This window comes from Felis catus, chromosome B1, assembly GCF_018350175.1.
Source record: "Felis catus isolate Fca126 chromosome B1, F.catus_Fca126_mat1.0, whole genome shotgun sequence".
NCBI classification, from domain to species: domain Eukaryota; kingdom Metazoa; phylum Chordata; class Mammalia; order Carnivora; family Felidae; genus Felis; species Felis catus.
In genome coordinates, this window is record NC_058371.1 from 14,397,753 (window position 1) to 14,419,937 (window position 22,185).

The window sequence follows — 22,185 nt, forward strand, 5'->3', positions numbered from 1 at the left end:
TCTGAGCCGTCAGCACAGAACCCGACGTGGGGCTCGAACCCACAAACTGTGAGATCGTGACCCGGGCCGAAGTCAGATGCTTAACTGACTGAGCCACCCAGGCGCCCCTAAAACTTGATTTTAATGAGAATATTGGAGGCGTTGGCCAGTACCCAAATGGCACATGAAGTTCCTTGTGTCTTTCTGAGAGCCTGGAGTATGTCTCGGGGTGTGGTGGGCCCCAAGGAGGCTCAGGAAAGTCTCAGGCATCAGGAAGTCTTTCCCCTCAAGGTTCGGAAGCAGACTGCTCTCGAAAAGGTGAAGAAAGATTTAAAAGAGTGAGCTCTCACTGGGGTCCGGTCCACTGGGTGGTGTCGGAGGGCTGTGAATTCAGGTTTTCATTCGGAATCATTAAGTGGCAAACGGTAACCATCACGGTCAATACCCCTGCTCCTAAATGGGTCCCCTACCCCCGCTGTCACCCTGTCCCTAGGCCTAGTGAAGTTGAAGATGTTCCGTACAGTGAAGGGGATGTCACCATCGTGGAGACTGCCCAGGTGCAGATCGGACTCAGGTAAGGGAAGGCCCCCCGGGGACGGACGGTTCTGGAACTCGGTGCAGTGACGAGTGGCCTGTGCTCTCTCCTGGTCTCATCAGCTCCTCTCTTGACAGATATGATGCCAGAAGGTCAAGTTTCATGGTGATTTTAGCACAGCTCCGAAATCTCCATGCCTTCCTGATACCTCACACTTCAAAAGTGTAAGTAAAATTAGCGAAGAACAAGTAGGGGAACTGAAAATTGTTCCCGTCTGATAAATTGTCCGTTGTAACCGAGCAGTTCATCCAGATAAAGATGAGAAGGACATGGCCGGGCCGACCACGTCTTAATCCACAGTGGATAAAACAAAGAATCGGAGAATGTGCAAAAACCATATTAGATGTTGATCCTTATGCAGCGAATTCGTTAATTAGCCTGGGAACCAAGATTTTTGAATCTCCCTTTACAGCCAGAAATTCTATATTGTGCTATGTTGGGGCCTGGTTGTTGTTGTTGTTGTTTTTTAATTTAATTAAAATGTTTGTGGTTGCCTAATTATGACCGCTGTTGGTTTGCAGGGATTTTCTGATCTGTTACAAGAAAATGTGGTGATTAAATTTATCAGTACAACTTTGCCAAACACCTTATCGTGTTACGTGTAACGCGTCCTTAACATCAAGTATTCGTTTCCCCGTGACCATTAATTTCTTAAAGTTACTTCACGTCGTCAAATGAAGTGATGTCATTACTGCTCCGTGGTCTGTTGCTTAGGGACTGTGTTTCCTGACAGGTATTTCTAGCAACCTTTACCACCATTCACACTTTCTGGAGTTAGCGTTTCAGGGACTCTCTTAACAGTCCATGGCTATAGAGCACCAGAAAGAAGCCAGATTTCAACTGAGCACCTCTGACTTCGAATCCAGAATCCATATGTCCTACAGCCTTGCACTCAATAATATGTTCAGTTTGCCAGTACAAGGGCTTGGAAAGAAGAAAGTCCTATTGAGGGGTGACTCCCCCCTCCCCAGACTCTATACCCAGCCAGGTGGATGTTTTTCTCGTTGATAGAGTGTATTCCTCAATGAGAAAGACATTGAACAGAGTAAATGTAAGAGTTCTGGATGCTTTCCCTATGGGTTTACTATTAACCACACCTGAATATTCTAAGAATCGTCAGAGAAAAACTAGATCTAAATAAAAATGTAGCTAGATGGAGATCATTCAGTAGGCAGTAGATTAGAGCTAGTGGGTGTCTGTGTGTTAATGATCGTCAAGGCCGGAGGGGCGTAAGGTTCCAGGGTGGGGAGTGGGCTCACAGGACCTCCTGAGTCAAGGTGTGGGTGGGATCCGCATTAATAGCAAGACCAGTAAAGAAGGAATGCTTACTGGGGAGTATCTGGATCACCCCAGAGAGCCTGCTTCCCGAGACTGAGATTAGGAAGTCCAGCCAGGGTAGACTGGCTTCGTATTGTTATTTGTGACTTCTCCCTGCCAGTAAATACGCGGACATACTGGGGCGTTGGCAGCCTTTTCATTTCAGGGTGGCGGGTCTGGGAGATGACGGTTCCCCCAGGGATCGAACCTATGAACAGGGAGAGCCAGCCCACAAGCCCAGGAGACAACCACAGAAGGGCCCAAGATCAGGCATTTTCTCAACCTCGTCCTGTCGGGGCAGGGCTCCCCAAATGTCCTGCCGCTGCCACTCCGGTCACTCTCACGTTCCCCCCAGGGAGTCACAAAGCGCCCCTGAGGTACGGTGACAGCCAGCACAGCTCAGGACCCGTGTCAGCACTCAGGCAGTGAGTTCAGCAGGCTCTTCTGCAACCCCCACCCCCTGTCCCCGCCAGCTCGCAGGCAGTCACTCCTCTAACTGGTCTGAACTTCGCCGAGACGCATAGCGCCACGTTCCTAAACCGTACCTGAAAGCCTTGGCCCAAATAATGACACTGCAAAAAGTGACAGCTTGTGTGAAATATCTTCGGCCAAGGCCCACTAGTCTACCAATGCTGAACCTCCGTAATCAGTGTCGATGTCAAATACGGAAATAACGTGACGTGCCTCGGCCCTGCACGTGAATTTACAGCTTTCATAATTGGAGAAAGGCCTCTTTTAGAGTATGAATTAGACAAGGCTGGAATTGGGGGTGGGGGAGGGACTCAAGGGGTGTTCTCTTTCTGGGATTGAAAAGAAAATACCTCGCGCTGTTTCTAAGAATTGTGAACCCTCACCCAACGGGTGCTTAGAAAAATCATTTGAAGGTAGTGTTAGAAGTTACCGTTTTCCGCGAACTCTTCCTCCGAATTTTACAAAGCGTAAGCCTCTTAAAACAGTTTGTCGCATCTGAAACTTCCGTGATGCTAGACAATTACAATTTTTAAGTTTTCTTATATGCTACTTAGCCTTTCTTTTTCACTAGTAGGATAATGTAGTCCATTCCTGGGAAATGATCATAAACACCTCTTGTGTAACACTGAGGGTGAATATTTTTTGGGACAAAGACAGCATGATTCTGTCTTCCCAGGCTCAGGAAGCTTTATTTTGGAATTGGCTGTACGTGGGCAGGTGGGACGTGAAATTCGTCCGCCCCACAGATTTTCTTCCTCTTCCCTTTCCCATCGTGCGCCTCTGCCGCAGCCCTGTGGCGAGTGGCAGGCTGGGGCATAGCCCGCCCGGGTGGGTCACAAACACGGCCCCTCTGCCGCCGAGCGCGGACGGACCCGTTACGGCACCAGTCACGGTTGACCATGAGCTCCGTGTTCCCGTGTTTCTCTCTTTTGCGGATCATTTCAGACGATAACTGTGAGTCTGGGATCACTGAAGGGCGCGTGAAATCCGTTTTACTCTTGTTCTTCGCAGATATTTCAGGGTTGCTCTGCTTCCCTCCTCAACTGACGTCAGCTGTCTGTTTCGAACGAAAGTCCATCTAGCCACAGAATCCATTCTGTTCAACGATATGTTCCGGGTGGCCATCTCCCAAACAGCCTTACAGCAGAAGACGCTGAGAGTGGATCTCTGCTCTGTCAGTAAACACCAAAGTGAACAATGCCTGGTAGGTCGTGTTGCAATTAACCATTATCAAGTCACACCTCTGGTTGCATATCGTGACAATAGCCGTCTAGCTGCCGTTTGCCAGCCCCGGTACTGCTCTAGATCCGCCCAGTGCCGTGGACACACCCAGTGACGGGTTCCTTTTTTTTTTTTTTTAAATCTGGAGTAGTGATTTCTGGCTTTCATCCTCTTATTCGAGAACTTTCAAATCTGCTTCTTAACTGTGATTTGCTGGAAACCTCCCCAGTCTACCCTTTGGCTAAAGCCGAACTCTGAGCTCTGTCACGACTGTCACTCCGAGCGTGTTTATTATTCCCAGCACGAGTGTTGTGCTCAGTGCTCCGTATGCGTTCTGTCATTGAATCCTCGAGACCGTCCTAGGGAAAAGGTACGATGACCCTCCTTTCAGATAAAGAACTGCTATACGAGGTAGCGTGTCCGGGGTCACACAGCTGGTGAGGGATGGAACCAGGTATCAAAACGCACCCCACGCATAATGCACCGTCACAGATTGAAATAAGGCGGGAGTCTGACTGTGTAGTCCCATTATTCTCCCCAGCCCTGACGTTGCAGCTTCTAGGAAGACTTCAGTGTTGCTGTTGAGAGGAATGTGATATTTAAACACTAAAGCAAAAGACTTATATATGTCACTAAAAGTGAGTTTTGCCCACCACTGTACATAATAACCAGAGAACCGTTGCACAGCGGGAAGGTGACACAGGGGGGTCAGATGTGAGCCTCTAGAGGTGTGCCCGTGCGTTCAACAACAGCACGGGTCTCTGGTTGACTCTCCTTGGCGGTACAATGGGAAGCCCGAAAACACGCTTCATGACGAGCAAAGTTTAAAAGGTAGAGAGACTTCTTGTAAGTATTTCCTTTTCTTTATATGAAAACAATATTTGATAATATTACCTGAGAATAAAAAAAAAAAAGAAGCAAAGCTAACAGACAGACTCATTAGGCTGTCAGAAAGGCGTGTACCACAATAGATATGGATGTCGGGAGCGCTATAAAATTAGTAGGTATGTTAATTAATCTCCTTCAAAAAAAATGATACAGTTCAGTTAGATTCTGGCTCATATGTGTGATTCGCTGGAATGTAAAAGCTTTTTTTGACGTACTACTAACTTACCCAAATTAAAATTTTGCTGTCTGGTCTCTCATTTAAGAACCACTATAGAGTTTTTATTTGTTTTTGAACTTTACAGTGGACAGTGGGTTTTTGTGAGTAATAATCAAATGTTGCAGCGTATTGCAAGAGGTATTATGGTTTCTGCTTAGTCGTTTACTCTTTCAATTTTCATTTTTTGTCTTTTCATTTAAAAATAATTCCACACGTACAGAAAGTTGCGTGCTCTGTCATTAGGTTTTGGCAAAATAGTATCTCACAAAATAATCCTAGGGTTGGCTTCTAGATTGGGATTATTTCTTATTTAGTCGCACCTAAAAATATAAGACATCTTCAGGTTTAAAAAAAAAAAATCCACCGATGCTTTAGAACATGAGTATTGCATGTTTTAAATCCTAACGCGAGCTTTCCCAATAATCTTAATTGTATGAGAGGAAGCAAATATGAATTTAAACATGTTACTTTCTCTCTTCTTTGCTCCCCCTGCCCCCTTCATTTCACATAGGCTGGAACTCAGATCAGTTTGGCCGACTTACCGTTTTCCAATGAGATTTTCACTCTGTGGTATAACTTGCTGCCTTCTAAACAAATGTCTCGCAAAAAGAATGGCGAAGAAAATGAGGATTCCGTGTTTCAACCAGACCAGCCGTTAATCGAACCTATAGACTTGGTGAGTCACGTTCGGAGAAAGGGCTCATAGTATGACCGGATGAAACCGTGCCGAATGGCCGCGGTGCCCGCTTGCTCCCACGCGCTGTCACATAACTGTCCTCTCCTCCTCTGACTGCTCACCCTTCCTCCCGGCTTCCCAACAACGAAGACACCAGACGCTCATTTCTGCTCACACGTCCTTCCGTCACAATAAACCGATGCAGAGCCTTCATTGGTATAGGTGACCGTGGAAGACCTTTTGATTTCAATTTATACTTCCGTGCGGTTGTGTGAGTGTCTTTGATTCCTCTTCCAGGTTATCTGTTCGGAAGTCTGGTAATTTGCAAATGTTAAATCGTCAAGGCCAAAGAGGGCCTTCGTTTCTATCCGTGGCATCAATATCCATAAATAGTTTTCCAGGAAAAAGGTTTTTTTGTAACCAACAGCCATACTTCCAACGTTTCAGAAAACGTACAGAGGGGCATTTGGGGAGGCCGCTCGTCGCTGACTTGGCATTTGTGAACCTTGTTACCGAGTTCAAGTTTATTTTCGATTATCTGTGGGGAAAGAGCTTACTAAGCAGCAGTCAGATAATCACTGATCATCGACCGTGTGCAGGGCGCCAGAGTGGACGTCGCGGTGGGTGGTGAAGGGGACGCAGATGCCGGGAGAGCTTGCACTCCATGCCCACGGCCGGCCCGGCGTCAGGCCCCCAGGATGATGGAATGCGACGTCGCCTTTGAGAGTGCTTCTGTAATGGTCACACTGTGGGGAAATGGCTGCTCACAGCTCGATGCAGTGTAACTCACATACCACACGGTTCCTCCACTTAACACGTACTTCGCCCGTCTGAAGCACGCAGTTCAGTGGCTTTTAGTATGTTCACGGGGTTGGGCCTCCAGCACCACAATCTGGTATTAGAACATTGTCGTCATCCCTGAAAGAAGCCCTGTGCCCGTTAGCGGTCCCTCCCCGTTCTCCCTAACCCCTCTCCCCCAAGGCAACCACTCGTCTTTCTGTCTCTGTACATTTGCTTGTTACGGACATGTCAGATAAATGGGATAAGACGGTATTTGTTCTTTTGTGACTACCTCTTTCCCTCAGCGTACTGTTTTCAGGGTACATCCATATTCCAGCATGTATTAGTACTTCATTCCTTTTTATTGCCAAATAATACCGCATCATTATATAATACTGCAAAAAGGTGGATATACCACCTTTTTTCTGTCTGTTCATCAGCTGATGGGCATTTGGGCTGTTTCTGCTTTAAAAAACTTTTTTTTAATGTTTATTTTTTGAGAAAGAGAGAGCACAAGCAGGGGAAGGGCAGAGAGAGGGGGAAACACAGAATCCGAAGCAGGCTCCAGGCTCTGAGCTGTCAGCACAGAGCCCGACGTGGGGCTCAAACCCACGAACCGTGAGATCGTGACCTGAGCTGAAGTTGGACACTTAACCGACTGAGCCACCCAGGCACCCCGTTTCCCTACACTCTTACCACAAATCTGGCCTTCTGATTTTAGCCATGTTAGTGTTGGGTGAAGTATGATCTCATTATGGTTTTGATTTATACCCCTAATGACTAATGATACTGAGCATATTTTCATGGACTTACTGGTCATTAGTATGTTTTTTTCTTCTTTAAATCCAAGTTAGTTAACATACAGTGTAATAATGATTTCAAGAATAGAATTTAGTGATTCATCACTTACATATAACACCCAGTGCTCATCCCAACAAGTTCGCTCCTTAATGCCCATCACCCATTTAGCCCAGCCCCCCACCCAATGCCCCACCAGCAACCCTCAATTTGTTCTCTGTATCTAAGACTCTCTTATGGTTTGCCTCCCTCTCTGTTTTTATCTTATTTTTGCTTCCCTTCCCCTATGTGCATCTGTTTTGTGTCTTAAATTCCACATATGAGTGAAATCATATGATATTTGTCTTTCTCTGACTTGTTTCGCTTAGCATAATCCACTCTAGTTCCATCCACACTGTTGCAAGTGGCACGATTTCATTCTTTTTGGTCACCAAGTAGTATTCTATGCATATATACACCACATCTTCTTTACCCACTCATTAGTCGATGGACATTTGGGCTCTTTCCATAATTTGTCTATTGTCAAGAGCGCTGCTATAAACATTGGGGTGCATGTGCCCCTTCGAATCAGCATTTTTGTATCCTTTGGATAAATACTGAGTAGCGCAATTGCTGGGTCGTAGGGTAGCTCTATTTTTAGTTTTTTGAGGAACCTCCGCATTGTTTTCCAGAGTGGCTACAGCAGTTTGCATTCCCGCCAACAGTGCATTCCCACCGCATCCTCGCCAACATCTGTTGTTTCCTGAGTTGTTAATGCTAGCCATTCTGACAGGTGTGAGGTGGTATCTCACTGTGATTTTGATTCGTATTTCCCTGATGATGAATGATGTTGAACATCTTTTCATGTGTCTGTTAGTCATCTGGATGTCTTCTTTGGAAAAGTGCCTATTCATGTCTTTTGCCCATTTCTTCACTGGATTATTTGTTTTTTGGGTGTTGAGTTTGATAAGTTCTTTGTAGATTTTGGATACTAACCCTTTATCTGATATGTCGTTTGCAAATATCTTCTCCCATTCTGTCGGTTGCCTTTTAGTTTTGCTGATTGTTTGCTGTGCAGGAAGCTTTTTACCTTGATGAGGTCCCAATAGTTCATTTTTGCTTTTATCTCCTTGCCTCCAAAGACATGTCAAGTAAGAAGTTGCTGCAGCCGAGGTCAAAGAGGTTATTGCCTGTTTTCTCCTCTAGGATTTTGATGGCTTCCTGTCTTACAAATTTAGCTCTTTTGTCCACTTTGAGTTTATTTGTGTGTATGATATAAGAAAGTGGTCCAGGTTCATTCTTCTACATGTCACTGCCCCGTTTTCCCGACGCCATTTGTTGAAGAGATTGTCTTTTTTCCATCAGATATTCTTTCCTGCTTCGTTGGAGATTAGTTGGCCATACGTTTGTGGGTCCATTCCTGGGTTCTCTCTTCTGTTCCATTGATCTAGGTGTCTGTTTTTGTGCTAGTACCATACTGTCTTGATGATTACAGCTTCGTAATCTGGCTTGAAGTCCAGAATTGTGATGCCTCCAGTTTTGGTTTTCCTTTTCAACATCACTTTGGCTATTCAGGATCTTTTTTGGTTCCAGACAAATTTTAGAATTGTTTGTTCTAGCTCTGTGAAGAATGCTGGTGTTATTTTGATAGGGATTACATTGACTATGTAGATTGCTTTGGATAGTAGCTACATTTTAACAATATTTCTTCTTCCAATCCATGAGCATGGAATGTTTTTCCAGTTCTTTGTGTCTTCCGTTTCTTTCATAAGCTTTCTGTAGTTTTCAGGGGATAGATCTTTTACCTCTTTGGTAATTTGGTTTATTCCTTGGTATTTTATGGTCATAGTGCAGTTGTAAATGGGATCAGTTCCTTGATTTATTTCTCTTTCTGCTGCTTCATTATGGGTGTATAGAAATGCAACCAATTTCTGTACGTTGATTTTATATCCTGTGATTTTGCTGAATTCATGGATCAGTTCTAGCAGTTTTTTGGTGGAGTCCTTCGGGTTTTCCATGTAGAGTATTGTTTCATCTGCGAAGAGTGGAAGTTTGACTTCCTCCTTGCCAGTTTGGATGCCTTTTATTTCTTTTTGTTGTCTGATTGCTAAGGCAATCAATACTAACACTATGTTGAGTATCAGTGGTGCGAGTGGACATCCCTGTTATGTTCCTGACCTTAGAGGGAAAGCTTTCAGTTTTTCCCCATTGAGGATGATATTAGCTGTGGGTCTTTCGTATATGGACTTTATGATCTTGAAGTATGGTCCTTCTATCCCTACTTTCTTGCAGGTTTTTATCAAGAAATGATGCTGTAGTTTGTCAGGTGCTTTTTCCGCATCTATTGAGAGGATCATGTGGTTCTTATCCTTTTATCAGTGTGATGTACCTCATTAATTGATTTGCGGATTTTGATAAATCCCATTTGATCATGGTGAATAATTCTTTTCATGTATTGTTGTTTCTGGTTTGCTAGTATTTTATTGAGAATTCTCGCATCCATGTTCATCAGGGAAATTGGTCTGTGGTTCTCCTTTTTAATGGGGTCTTTGTCTGGTTTTGGAATCAAGGTAATGCTGGGCCATTAGTATATTTAAAAAAACTTTTTTGAGAACTGTCTATTCAGATCCTTTCTCTTTGTTTTAAATTCTTTATCATTTTATTTTATTATCTCTTTATTATTATTTTAGTATTGAGTGATAAGACTTCCTTGTGTAGTCTTGGCACAAATCCTTTATCCAATAAATGACTTACAAATATCCTCTCTCATTCTAGGGTTTCTTTTCACTTTTTAAAAATTAGTTAGTTAATTAATTTTTGATAGAGGGCAGGCGCAAGTGAGTGAGGGGCAGAGAGAGAGGGAGAATGAGAGAGAGAGAGGGAACCCTATGCTGACAGCATGGAGCCCAATGCGGAGCTCAAGCTGACCTGACATGGGGCTCAAACTCATAAACCATGAGATCACGACCTGAGTCAAAGTCAGACGCTTAACCGACTGAGCCACTCAGGTGCCCCTTCACTTTCTTGATGGTTTTGTTTGAAGTACAAAATTTTTAATTTTGATAAAAGTCCAGATTGTCTGTTTCTTTCTTTTATTGCTTCTGCTGTTGATGTCATATCTAAGAAGGCTTTGCCTAACCAAACATCACCAAGATTTATGCCTGTGTTTTCTTCTGAGTGTTTTACAGTTTAGTCTTATTTTTAGGTCTCCAGTCCACTTGGATTGTTCTTTATGTGTGATGTCAGGAGTGTGTCCAACTTCATTTTCTTGTGTTGCGGGTGTGTGATTGTCCCCAGTACCACTTACTGAAAACACTGGTCTTTCCCCAATGAATTATCTTGGCACCGTTGCTAAAAAATCAGTTTGCCGTAAGTGTGATTGTTTATATTTCTGGACTCCAAATTCTGTTCCATTAATCTGTATGTCTGTATTTATGCCAGCACCACACTACTGTGATGACTGTAGCTTTGTAGTTATTTTAGAATCAGAACATGTGCATCATCCAACTTTGTTTTTCTTTTGTAGGGTGGTTTGTCTTATTCGTGGTCCCTTGCATTTCCATATTTCTGCAAAAAAAAAAAAAGGCAGCTAGTCTGTAGGTCGGTTGAGGGGTGGGGTGGGTATTGTCATCTCCACAGTTTCAACTCTTCTTATCCATGGATTTGGGATATCTTCCCATTTATTTAGGTCTTCATTAACCTCTTTAAAAAATGTTTTCTAGTTTTCACAGTCCAAATTTGCGCTTCTTTGATTAATTTTTTTCTTTTTGATGCTATTGTAAATAGAAATATTTTCTTAATTTCATTTTCAGATTTGTCTTGCAATCCTACAACCTTACTGAACTGGTTTATTGGGTCTAATAGTGTTTTCGTGGATTCCTTAGAATGTCCTGTACATAAGATCATATCTTCTGCAAATAGAGTCGGTTTTACTTCTTCCTTTCCAATTCCTCTTAACTTCTTTTTCTTGCCTCTTCATCCTGGCCTGAACCTGCAATACAATATTGAAAGAAATGGTGAGAACAGACAAAATTCTGTTCTTTGTCGTGTACGTGATCTTGTAGGGAAGCTTCCAGTCTTTTTCACTATTACATATGATTTTTGCTGTAGTTGTTGTAGTTGCCTTTTGTTAAGTTGAGGAAAATCCTTTTCCTAGTTTGTTGAGTGTTTTATCATAGAGACTGTTGGATTTAACCAGTGCTTTTCTTCTGCATCTATTGAGATGACATGTGTTTTTTGTCCTTTATTCTCTTCATCCGGTTTACTGATTTCAGATGTCAGACCAGCTTCTCGTTCCTAAGATAAATCCCACTTGGTCATGGTGTATAATCCTTTCTCTATGATATTAGATTCAGTTTTCTAGTATTTTGTTGAGAACCTTTTTTACATCTGTATTCGTCGTTTTCTTCTGATCACCTTGTCTAGTTTCAACATTAGGGTAATTCTGGCCTCAGGGAATGAGTTAGGAAGCGTTCCCTCCTCATCTACCATTTGAGAAGAATTGGCATGAATTCTTTATGTTTGGTAGAATTTGGCAGTGAAGCCCTCTGAGTTTGGACTTTGTGGGAAGTTTTTTGTTTACTAATTCAATCTCTTGTTCTAAGTCTACTCAGAATTTTGTTATAATACCACTTTGAGTAGTTCGCGTCTTTCTGGAATGTGCTCACTTTATCTAGTTTATCCAACTTGTTGGCAGACGGTTGTTTCTAGTAACCTTTATCATTCATTTTATATCTCTAAAGTTGATAGTGATGTTCCCTCTTTTGCTCCTGATTTCAGTAATTTGAACTTTCTTTCCATTTTTCTTGGTCAGTCTAGCTAAAGGTTTTTACTTTTTTGAATCTTTTCAAAGAATCGACTTTTGGTTTCCTTGATCTTCTCTAATATTTCTCTATTCGCCGTTTTGTGAATTTCTACTCTGGTGTTTAAATTTTTTTTTTCAACGTTTTTTTATTTATTTTTGGGACAGAGAGAGGCAGAGCATGAACGGGGGAGGGGCAGAGAGAGAGAGAGGGAGACACAGAATCAGAAACAGGCTCCAGGCTCTGAGCCATCAGCCCAGAGCCCGACGCGGGGCTCGAACTCACAGACCGCGAGATCGTGACCCGGCTGAAGTCGGACGCTTAACCGACTGCGCCACCCAGGCACCCCTACTCTGGTGTTTATTATTTCCTTCCTTCTGATTGCTTTAGGTGTACTTTTTACTCTTTTTTCCATTTTCTTCAGATGGAAGGTTAGGTTATAGATTTGCGATCTTTCTTCTGTTTTAACACGGGCACTTAACACTGTAAATTTCTTGCTGAGCACTGCTGTAAGCAGCATCTTACAAACTTCAGTATGTTTTAATTTTCATTCAGCTCTTACATATTTTCTCATTTTCCTTGTGACTCCTTTGACTCATTGGTTATTTAGGAGTGTGTTGATTTTCACGTCTTTGTTATTTCTTATTGTTTCCTTCTGTTACTGATTTTTCATTTCCTTACAGTGTGGTCACAGAATATATTTTGTAGGACTTCAGTCCTTTTAAGTCTGTTGAGGTTTGTTTCATGGCCTGGCATGTTCTGCCATTCCTGGAGAATGTGCCATGTGCACTTGAGAAGAATGTGTATTCCGCTCTTGGTGGGTGAGTTTTCTATAGGTGTTTGTTAGGTCTCGTTTGTTCACAGTGTTGTTATATGCATACATATGCCTTCTTATTACACTTTTTATCGTATCCTAATCTCACTTTAACTTGTTTCTTTTGTGGAGGGGAGTGATGGAGAGATTTATAGCAGAGCGTACAGATCTGATATGAATTTTCCAGTGACTTTTCACAAAGCAAGCACACCTGTGTAGCTCCCACCCGCATGAAGGTATAGTGCATTATCGGCACCCCAGCGCCCTCCCTGGTGCCCCCGTCCTAGTCATTTCCACGCTCCCCTAAAGGTAATCTCTACTCTGACGTCTGTCTCTGAACTTTACATAATGGAATCTTTCAATATATGTTATGTTATGTCTGGCATCTCGTGCTCACCATTATGTCTGTGAGAGTCATCTATGTTATTTTGTGTGATTGTAGCTCGTTCGTGCTCACTGTTGTGCAATATTTCATTGTGTAATTTTATCACGGTTTATTGATCCATTCTGCTATCGATGGACATTTGAGTTTCTGATTTGGAGGCTACTAGGATTCGTGCTGCTCTTACCATCTTGTACATGTCTTTATCTTTCATTTTAGCCATTGTGGTAAGTGTGTAGTACTCTCATGTTTTTCCATTTCCCTGATTATAATATTTAATGGCCAAATGGATGTCCTTTTTTGTGAAACGTCTGTCCAAGATTTCGCCCATTTTTCTGTTGGATTCTCTCTCTTTTTTTTCAGTAGGTTGGTAGCCGTTCTTCATTTTAGATTTGAGTGCTTTGTCAAATATGTCTATTGCAAGTATCTTTGCCCATTCTGTGGCTTGCCTTTTCATTTTCTTAATGTTGCCTTTTGGTGAATAGAAGTACTCAGGTTTAACGCAGTCTTTTTTATCAGTTGTTCCCTGTCTGCTTAGCGCTTTCCTTTGCTATTTAAGAACTATTTGCCCACCCCAGGGTCATGAAGATGGTTTCCTGTCTTGTCTTATAAAAGCTTTATTGGTTTACCTTTCACATTTAGATCTGCAGTTCATCTGAAATTAATTTTTTTGTAAGGTATGAGGTAGGGATCGAGATTTATTTTTATCCACGTGGTAGCCCATTGGCCCAGCACCATTTGTTGAAAAGACTTTCTTTCCCAGCCGCATTGCATTTTCATCTTTGTCATAATCCACTGACCTGAACATGTGGGAGTCTGTTCTTAGGTATTCTGTTGTATTCCATTGGCTTAGTTGTCTACCTTTGTAGAAAATACTCTACTTTTTTCAAAGCGAAAGCTTTCAGTAATTCGTCGTGTAGAATGATTTTTCTGAGGCTCTGTGTAGATAATCACTATCAGATTAAAGAAGTTTCTTGCTCTTTCTAGTTTGCTAAGACTTTTTATTATGCATGGATATTGAGTTTTCTCAAACATTTTTACTGTCTACTTAACTCTTAAATTGATTACAGAGTTGTTCTCTTTTATTCTCTTAGTGTGCTAGATTGTACATTGATTAACTTCTGAATGTTAAACCACGCTTGGATTGCTGGAATAAAACAGACTTCCTCGTGATGTATTTTATATGTGTTTTTGTATATGTTGCTGGTTTTGATTTCTTGATTTTGTGTTTGGGTTAATTTTCATTTATGTTCACGAGAGAGGTTAGTCTTTAATTTCCTTTTTTTTTAATGTTGGGTTTTTTTTTTACTTCAAGGTTTACCAGCCTTCCTAATGTAAATTAGAAAGTATTCCTTTTTCACTTCCTGCGGAAGGTTTTGTAAGGTGGGTATCATACCTTCCATAAGTCATTGGGAGAATTCCCAAGAGAATTTACCAGCCCAGTCTACAATTTTCTTTGTGAGAAGCAGCCTTTCACAGCCAAGGCTCTGCAAGAAGTAAACATTTACCAAAAAAATATTTTCGATGACTATTTCTTATTTCTCCCAAGGATGGCACATAACTCACACCATTTTAGATGTCATGTTTTGTTTTGCTTTAACATAATGGATGCTAGAGGGCACAAGGGCTTAACTCTAATGGAATCCCAGTTGAAAAGGGCTGGTGGACCATTTTTTATTATAGATTCCGTTTCTTTATTAGATACAGAACTATTCAAGGGGCGCCTGGGTGGCTCAGTCCATTAAGCGTCCAACTTCAGCTCAGGTCATGATCTCATGGTTCATGAATTTGAGCCCCGCGTCAGGCTCTGTGCTGACAATTTGGAGTCTGTTTGGGATTCTCTCTCTCTCTCCCTCTCTCTCTGCCCCTCCCTGACTCATGCTTCTCTCTCCCTCAAAGTAAATAAATAAACTTAAAAAAAATATATACAGGACTATTGCAGCTTTCTATACTTGTATTCATTTCAGTAAGCATTATTTTCTACAGGATTTGTCTATTTTACCTAAAATATCAAAATTTATCAAAATATCCAAGGTACCCTTTAATTTTTCATATATACAAGGACTTTGCTATGTTTCTGTTTTATTTCTCACATTGGCAAATTTGTACCATTTCTGCTTTTTTTCTCACTCTTGCTAGGGACTTGTCAAATGTTTTATTTTATTCAAAGAAACATCTTTTGGCCTTGTTGATTCTTTTTCTCTATTTATACCTGTGTTTTCTATTTTATTAGTCCTGCTCTTTTCTTTATTATGTCCTTGCTTCTGCCTTCATTAGGCTTAATTTGCTGCACTTTTTTTAACTTCTTGAGATAGGTAATTGTTCAGCAATCTTCTTTTCCAATGTATGCATTTAGGGCTTAAAAATTCTTTTTGAGCACAGCTTTGTCTGCTTTTCACAAGTTTGATAATATGATATTATCAAAATATCACTGAATTTAAAATAGTTCTTAATTTTCATTGTAATTTCTTTTTTGAGCTATGAGGGTTTTTTTTAGAAGTATATTTACTTAATTCCTAAACAGTGGGGTTTTCTAGTTATCTTTTTATTATTGATTTCTTCTAGCTGTATTTCACTGTTTTCAGAGAACAGAGAACATACTATTCAATCATACAGAATATTGAAATTTCCTTTATTCCTTAGTATATGGTCAGTTTGGGTAAAAGTTCTGTGTGTTCTTAAGAGAACATATTCTACAGCCCAAGTTTGTCAATTTTTGTCTTTCACATCTTCTTCAAATTTTTCAATTTGCTTATTTTACCATTATTGAGAGAGATATTAAAATCCTCCAACATGATTGTAGATGTCTGTTTCTCCTTTTAGTTTGTTAGTCTTTGCTTTCTGACTTCTGTGTTTATGTTCACAGATGAATATAAATTTAGCGTTGTGTTCTATCTTTCTGTTCAGCTGGCCCTTTCATTGTTATAAAATAGCCCTCTTTATCTGTACTAATACTCCTTGTTTTAAAATCTGTTTCGTCTGGTATTGATAAAGCTGTATCCACCCTTTTTCGGTTAGCGTTTTCACGGTTTATCTTTTTCCATCCTTTTACTTTCAATCTTTCTGAATTCTTAGATTTAAAGTGTTTCACTTGCAAGCAGTATATAGTTGCTTTTGGTTTATTATCCAGTCTTATAATCCTTACCTTTTAATTGAAATACTTCGTTCATTTACATTTAATGCTATTAGTGATATATTTGGGTTTGAACATATTATCTTACTCTTTTTTTTTTTTGTAAGGAAAGGAAAATTTCATTTCCCCTTCTATTAGATCATTAGTAATACAGTCTTTTATTTTTTGCTGTATCCCTAGTGATTACAGCATGCATCCTTGCCTTCTTAAGAGAAGCTACCTTAAATTAATGCTTTTACTTTTTCCCACACAGTACAAGAATTTCAAAAGACTTGAACTCCATTTATGCCCTTTCTTCCTCCTGCGAAATTATTGGTCATGCGCTTTAGTTCCGTATATTTTAACGTATATCCCACAAGATACTATTGTTCTATTGCCAGTCAATATTCATTTAGATTTCCCCGCATCTTTACCCTTCCTGGCGTATTTCATTTCTTTCTGCATTAGTGCACTCCCATTTGGGTCATTTTCCTTCTGCTTGAAGAACTCCCTTTAGGATTTCTTTTAGTGCACATCTATCAGTGTCTTTATTTCCACTTGAAAAGGAATTTTTTTTCCCCTGCATATTCAGAATTCTAGGTGGGCAGTTAATTCTCTGAACACATTCCAGATACCATTTTGTTGTCATCTGGCTTCCACTGATTCTGTTGAGCTGCTGGAGAACAGTCGATCCTTAAAAAGGAATACATCTTTTTTTTTTTTTTCACTGCTGATAAGATTTTCTCTCTTCCTTTGCTTTTCAGCAGTTCCACTCTGATGTGCTAATGTGGATTTGTGTTTACACTAGTGAGATTCTCCACCATTTCGTCAGTTTTCCTGAACACATTAACTGTAAAAACTTAAATTCCTTCTCTAAATAATGGCAGTGTATGGACCACCTGTAGGTTGCCTCTTTTATCTTATCCGTTGTTGTTCTTGGTTTCCAGTGGATGCTGGATATTATGTATGGAGGATTGTGGAGGCTCTGGCTGATGTTTTCCTCCAGCGAGGATTTAGTATTCTTCCAGAAGGCAGATTACAACATGGGCAGATCACCTGAGTCACTTGGAGGACCTGAAGTCCAATTTTTCTCTCCCTAGGACCGTGAAGAAACTGAAGTCCCTGCCTACTGTTTTAGCCCCCCTGCGGCTGGGCTTTGCTTAGTTTCCCACTTCTTGCTGTCGGATCTGCAGCTGAGGAGTGGGAAATACCGCAGCAAGAACATCGTGCGGAATACAGGACTCCCCCTTCCGTTCGTTTCCCTGGGCCCCAGTGTGCTGGCTGCCTTGGGGGCCTTCTCACTTTTCATCTTCACGTTCTATCGATAGTGCCGCTGTTCTGCACAGCCACAATTTTAGCCTATGTGCCTCAACCGCTAGAACTGATACACGTCCCTGAGGGGAAAGGGTGGCAGTGATGTCGTTTCACCTGCCTGCGTTTCTCCTCTCCCCGGGGTCTCGGCCTCCAGTCCTGATTGCCTGTGTCACTCTCGGTTGCTTTAAAAACGCCGGATGGGGCGCCTGGGTGGCGCAGTCGGTTGAGCGTCCGACTTCAGCCAGGTCACGATCTCGCGGTCCGTGAGTTCGAGCCCCGCGTCGGGCTCTGGGCTGATGGCTCGGAGCCTGGAGCCTGTTTCCGATTCTGTGTCTCCCTCTCTCTCTGCCCCTCCCCCGTTCATGCTCTGTCTCTCTCTGTCCCAAAAATAAATAAAAATGTTAAAAAAAAAAAAAAAAAAAAACGCCGGAGGTTGGCTTGTTGCCTTTTGTTTTATTTCCATCAGCTTTCGTATTTGTTCTCGGCAGGAGAATTGGGTCTGGTGCCACCTTCTCTTCCACAACCGGAAGCTTCAGTCCCCATCTGATGAGTTTTTGAATCATTTCTCACAACATGTGATGTTAACTGCCGTCCGTACACCTTCTGTTCTCCAGGATGCCGTGTCAGCCCTCCTTGCAAGAACATCAGCTGAGCTGTTGGCTGTGGAACAAGAATTAGCACAGGAGGAGGAGGAAGAAGAAGAACCAGGGCAGGAAGAAGAGGAAAGGGGTCCAGATGGAGACTGGTAAAAACCCTGGCTTCCTTTTGCTATTCGGGAATGCAAAGAGGGTGTGTGTATCACAGGGAAACCTTTATAGGTTCAGATATTACCCTGGAATTATGGAAAGCGGTGCCGTGTTTGGCTGCTACCACTGAAGGAAGGACCCTCTTTGGTCATTAGAGAGTTGAGGAAGGTAACAGCAAAATTGTGGGCCGCGTCAGAGTTAACACAGGAAGGACTTTCTTTGTTCCTGCCTCCGTACGTTCTGACACTCTTTCCTGGGCTTTTTAAAATTCTTGGTCTCAGCTACCTGTTATGAGGGGCGCCCGGGTGGCTTAGTCAGTTGAGCGTCTGACTCTTGATCTTGGCTCAGGTCATGATCCCAAGGTCCTTGGATTGAGCCCCGTGTCGGCCTCAGCACTAAGCGTGGGCCTGCTTGGGATTCCCTCTCTCTCCTCTGCCCCACTCTCCTGCTCTCTCTCGCTCTAAAATCATCATCATCACCTACCTGTTTTGAAAGGTGTGGTAGTTTATTGTCAATTCATAAATAAAGTTAAAAACTTACTTTCTTTTTCTTTAAATTACCAGAAGTACCTCTGTACCATTTAGGTTCAGGTAAAGCAAAGCACATATCTGAATACTCATTTTCCATTTGTTCACCTCTGCCTTCTTTTTCTGTTTCCACCTAATTATCCATACCCCGTCCTTTGAAAAAAGAAAAAAGTTATTTATAGATTTTGTCCAGAATCACATATGTATAAAGAACTGCCTTTCCTGGTTTGCATTGTTTTCTCTAAAAACAAATTTTAATGAATGCATCCGTTTTTAAAGTATAGATGTAAAATTATTTGGATTAATTTCAATGTATATGTAGTTGCTTATACTGTTGTGTTTGATTGAACTCCTGTTAACACATATGCACATACATATACAGCATGCGTTTGTGTGTGTGTGCATGTGTGTATAAAACTTGTTACAAACGAAGACTGGCAAGATACGTCGTAAATAACAAAATCTTGGACATTTGGAAGGAACAGCTCACTACAGTTAGGCAAAAAGGTACAGATACACATTGTTCTTGTCAGGAGCCTTTTACAGTGATTACCAGTCAGAGCACTGCAAAAAACAAATAACTATGAGAGTGATTATAAGGCCCATCATGATATATTTGTGTGTGTAAAACACAGTTTGTTTCACATACATTTACAAAAATACACCTGATTTGTAGCAGAAAGGAATTTATAGCTTGTGGAATCCTTTGCTAGCTTCCCTGTGCTCATCTCCTGACTAGGCAGTTAATAACAGGCGTGCGCCCATCTGCCAAGAGTCTCACCAATCACAATTACAGCCCACCCTTCAGTTATCAGTGGAGAAAATGTTACTGTCCCAAGGACATGAAACTCAACAGACCATGAGATATTCTAAGCCACGCTGGTACCCAGGCTTTCCTGTCGATGCAGTTTATTCAGAACATAAACCCGTATGTACATTCTGGGGCCCCGCTTGTAATACCACCCAAGCCCATGCTATGGCTTTGGTTAGAGACAAGGTCACATGGCCTTAGGATTCCTGTTATTTCAGGTGTAAAAACCCTTGACGCAGGGTTTTTACCCCTGCTAGACTGTAAGCACAGTTGTTTTTTATAAAGTTTTTTTTTTATAAAGATTTTATTTTTAAGAAATGTCTACAACCAGGGTGGGGCTCAAACTTGTAACCCCGAGATACAGAGTTGCACAATGCGCCGAGCCCGCCAGGTACCCCGACGATGGATATTTTCAGTGCTTGTGTCTTTATTCGCTTTTAGCGAAGTCACTCCGTTCTGCTGGAGGATTAATTTTATAACAAGTAAACAACTGAAATCAAGTTACATTAAAGTGAGTGTCAGTGCTTTTAAATGGCGGGGCTCAATGTTGTACGTGATTTTCAGAATATTTCTAATTTAACGCCTAAGAATTCGGTCCGATTCCATTAATGTAACTTTGTAGTACCCAATTATGGTGATTTTGCTGCATATTGCTGGAGGGTCGGTTGCTGATTTCATTTTGCGTGTAGCAGTTCGAGCCGGGGAGATGGCTTGAATCGTTAACGTGAGTCTCATTCCTTGTGGGAGAGCGGTGTCCGCCCCACGTGGCCCTGCTCACGCGTGCACCTGCCGGACCCAAGTTGTGTGTGGTTCTGCTCCGTCTCACCATAGGTTGACAATGCTGCGGGAGGCCTCTGATGAAATCGCGTCTGAAGAAGAGGCCGACGTGAAGTTGCCCGAGGGCGGTCGCCGTGCAGGAGACCTGTGCTCGCGCCCCCGCGGGCCCGAGGCGGAGGAGGACGTGGGCAGGAGAGAGGACGGCGGTGCTGAAGGGCGCGGCAGCCGGCCGCCCGGCGGGCCGTCCACCCTGGTGAGCACTTTCAGCCACACTCCCCACCGGCCTGACCTCCGGCGGCAGCGCGCAGGCTAAGTCTGCCTCCTCGGGTGTAAATCCATACCAAGATCTGTGCCATAGCTGCTCACGGCAGGTGTTTGTGAAAGGAGGCTTTAAGATGTTCATATGGGCCCCAGTATTCATTTGTGACTTAAGTTGTATGTAAGAAGATGAACAGTGCTATTTAGAGCTGTGTAAGTGGTCTGGGAGGATTTATTAAAAGCGTTTCCAGAATTTCCCGGCTAACACCAGGACGACCACTGAATTGCGTCACGTTTCGTAAATGTTGTGAGTGGACACGTTCAAGTCCGTCTCGGTGACGTGGTGCTCTGACCGGAATCTGCTCTGGAACGTGGCAGGTCGCTCGGTGTAGGGATGGGTGCTGGTTACGGGAGGGACGTGTTGGTAGAGAGTGCATCCCCGGAGGCAGGAAATCATTTTCAGGCTTGGAGGATGCTTGGGATGTCGATGATGGAGTCTACAAAACTCCAGCCCTTTGTTCCTGAGGAAAATAGTATTTTGCCCTGACGCAAGACTTCCTCCGATAAAGCAGCAAACCAGCACGAGGCAGCTTTTGAATCCTTTTATGCACATGAGATCAACAATAAACGTCTGCCTGTGCCTGTAGAGTTAGTGCCCTGAGAAACTTCTGTTTTTACTTAAATTTTATTTTTTATTACATTTCCAGAGGTACAGCGAAAATCCAAACACAGCTTCACAGCAGTTGCTGTTTCCGTGTATGCATAACTGCGTATTCTGTGTAAACCTGTAACTTTGTAGTATATTTTCATTTTCTTATATGCTGATTACTTGTATCGTTCTGAAAAAACAACCACCACAAAACCCAGGGATCAGCATGTTGAACGGTATTTCGTGTTGAAGTACTCCTAAACAAGATTCTCTACAGAACCACATTTACCCTGTGGAAATTGAAGGCTTCCTTGTGTAGGTCAGATGTGTTGGGGGGCACCTCCATCTATGGGTGACACCGTCCTGCTCACTGCATGTCGGTCACTTCCCGCTCGGCAGGAAACCATCTCCCGGGGTCCCGTCGGGAGGAACGCCAAGCCTGTCTCTCAGAAGCGGCCCTAGTGCCGGATGAGGCTCTGTTGGGAGATCAGCTGTTGCCTTTGTACCTGGGCGAAAGGAACAGAAATGTATCCTCATCCATCCGCGCCTGACAGATGTCTGACTTCCGTTCTAGGTTGATAAAGAGACAAACACGGATGAGGCAGGCGACACCAGTGTGGCAGTTCGCCCCAAAGACCGCAGCGGCCTGAGCACTCGGCAGCGCCCCTTTGTCCGCAGCAGCGTGATCGTGCGCTCCCAGACCTTCTCCCCGGGGGAGCGGAACCAGTACATCTGCAGGGTAAGGGGGACACTGCCCCCCCCGCCCCCGCCAGTGGGTGGCCCGCCGACCACCAGGGACAGTCACCGGGGGTCTTCCGATTCCGCCTACCAACACGGATGGGTAGAAATGCCCCGAAATATACATGAAATACCACACTCTCATGGGTCTTTCAGTTTGGGTTGTTTTTTTACCTTTTCTTAAATTTCATGTCTCATTAACTCTAAGCCATTTATTTGGCAAATAAGTGAATTAAGGACCTGGCTGCTGAATATATTTGTACTTCAGTGTGTATTTAGAAGCTTCAAATGACCTGAGACTTAAATATTTCTGCCGCATATCATACATGCCTCA

General features: G+C 42.7%; 1 protein-coding gene across 4 annotated transcripts in view; it reads left to right on the forward strand.

Moving 5' to 3' along the window:
• Window positions 1–22,185, forward strand: part of WWC2 (WW and C2 domain containing 2) — a 210,298-nt gene that overhangs the window by 159,672 nt on the left and 28,441 nt on the right. For all 4 annotated transcript variants that reach the window (XM_045055201.1, XM_023252316.2, XM_023252317.2 and 1 more), the window contains 7 exons: window positions 473–553; window positions 652–738; window positions 3,374–3,566; window positions 5,200–5,364; window positions 17,960–18,090; window positions 20,261–20,459; window positions 21,688–21,852. In XM_045055201.1, coding sequence (XP_044911136.1) covers window positions 473–553; window positions 652–738; window positions 3,374–3,566; window positions 5,200–5,364; window positions 17,960–18,090; window positions 20,261–20,459; window positions 21,688–21,852 — 1,021 coding nt within the window. The remainder of the gene's footprint in view (window positions 1–472; window positions 554–651; window positions 739–3,373; window positions 3,567–5,199; window positions 5,365–17,959; window positions 18,091–20,260; window positions 20,460–21,687; window positions 21,853–22,185) is intronic.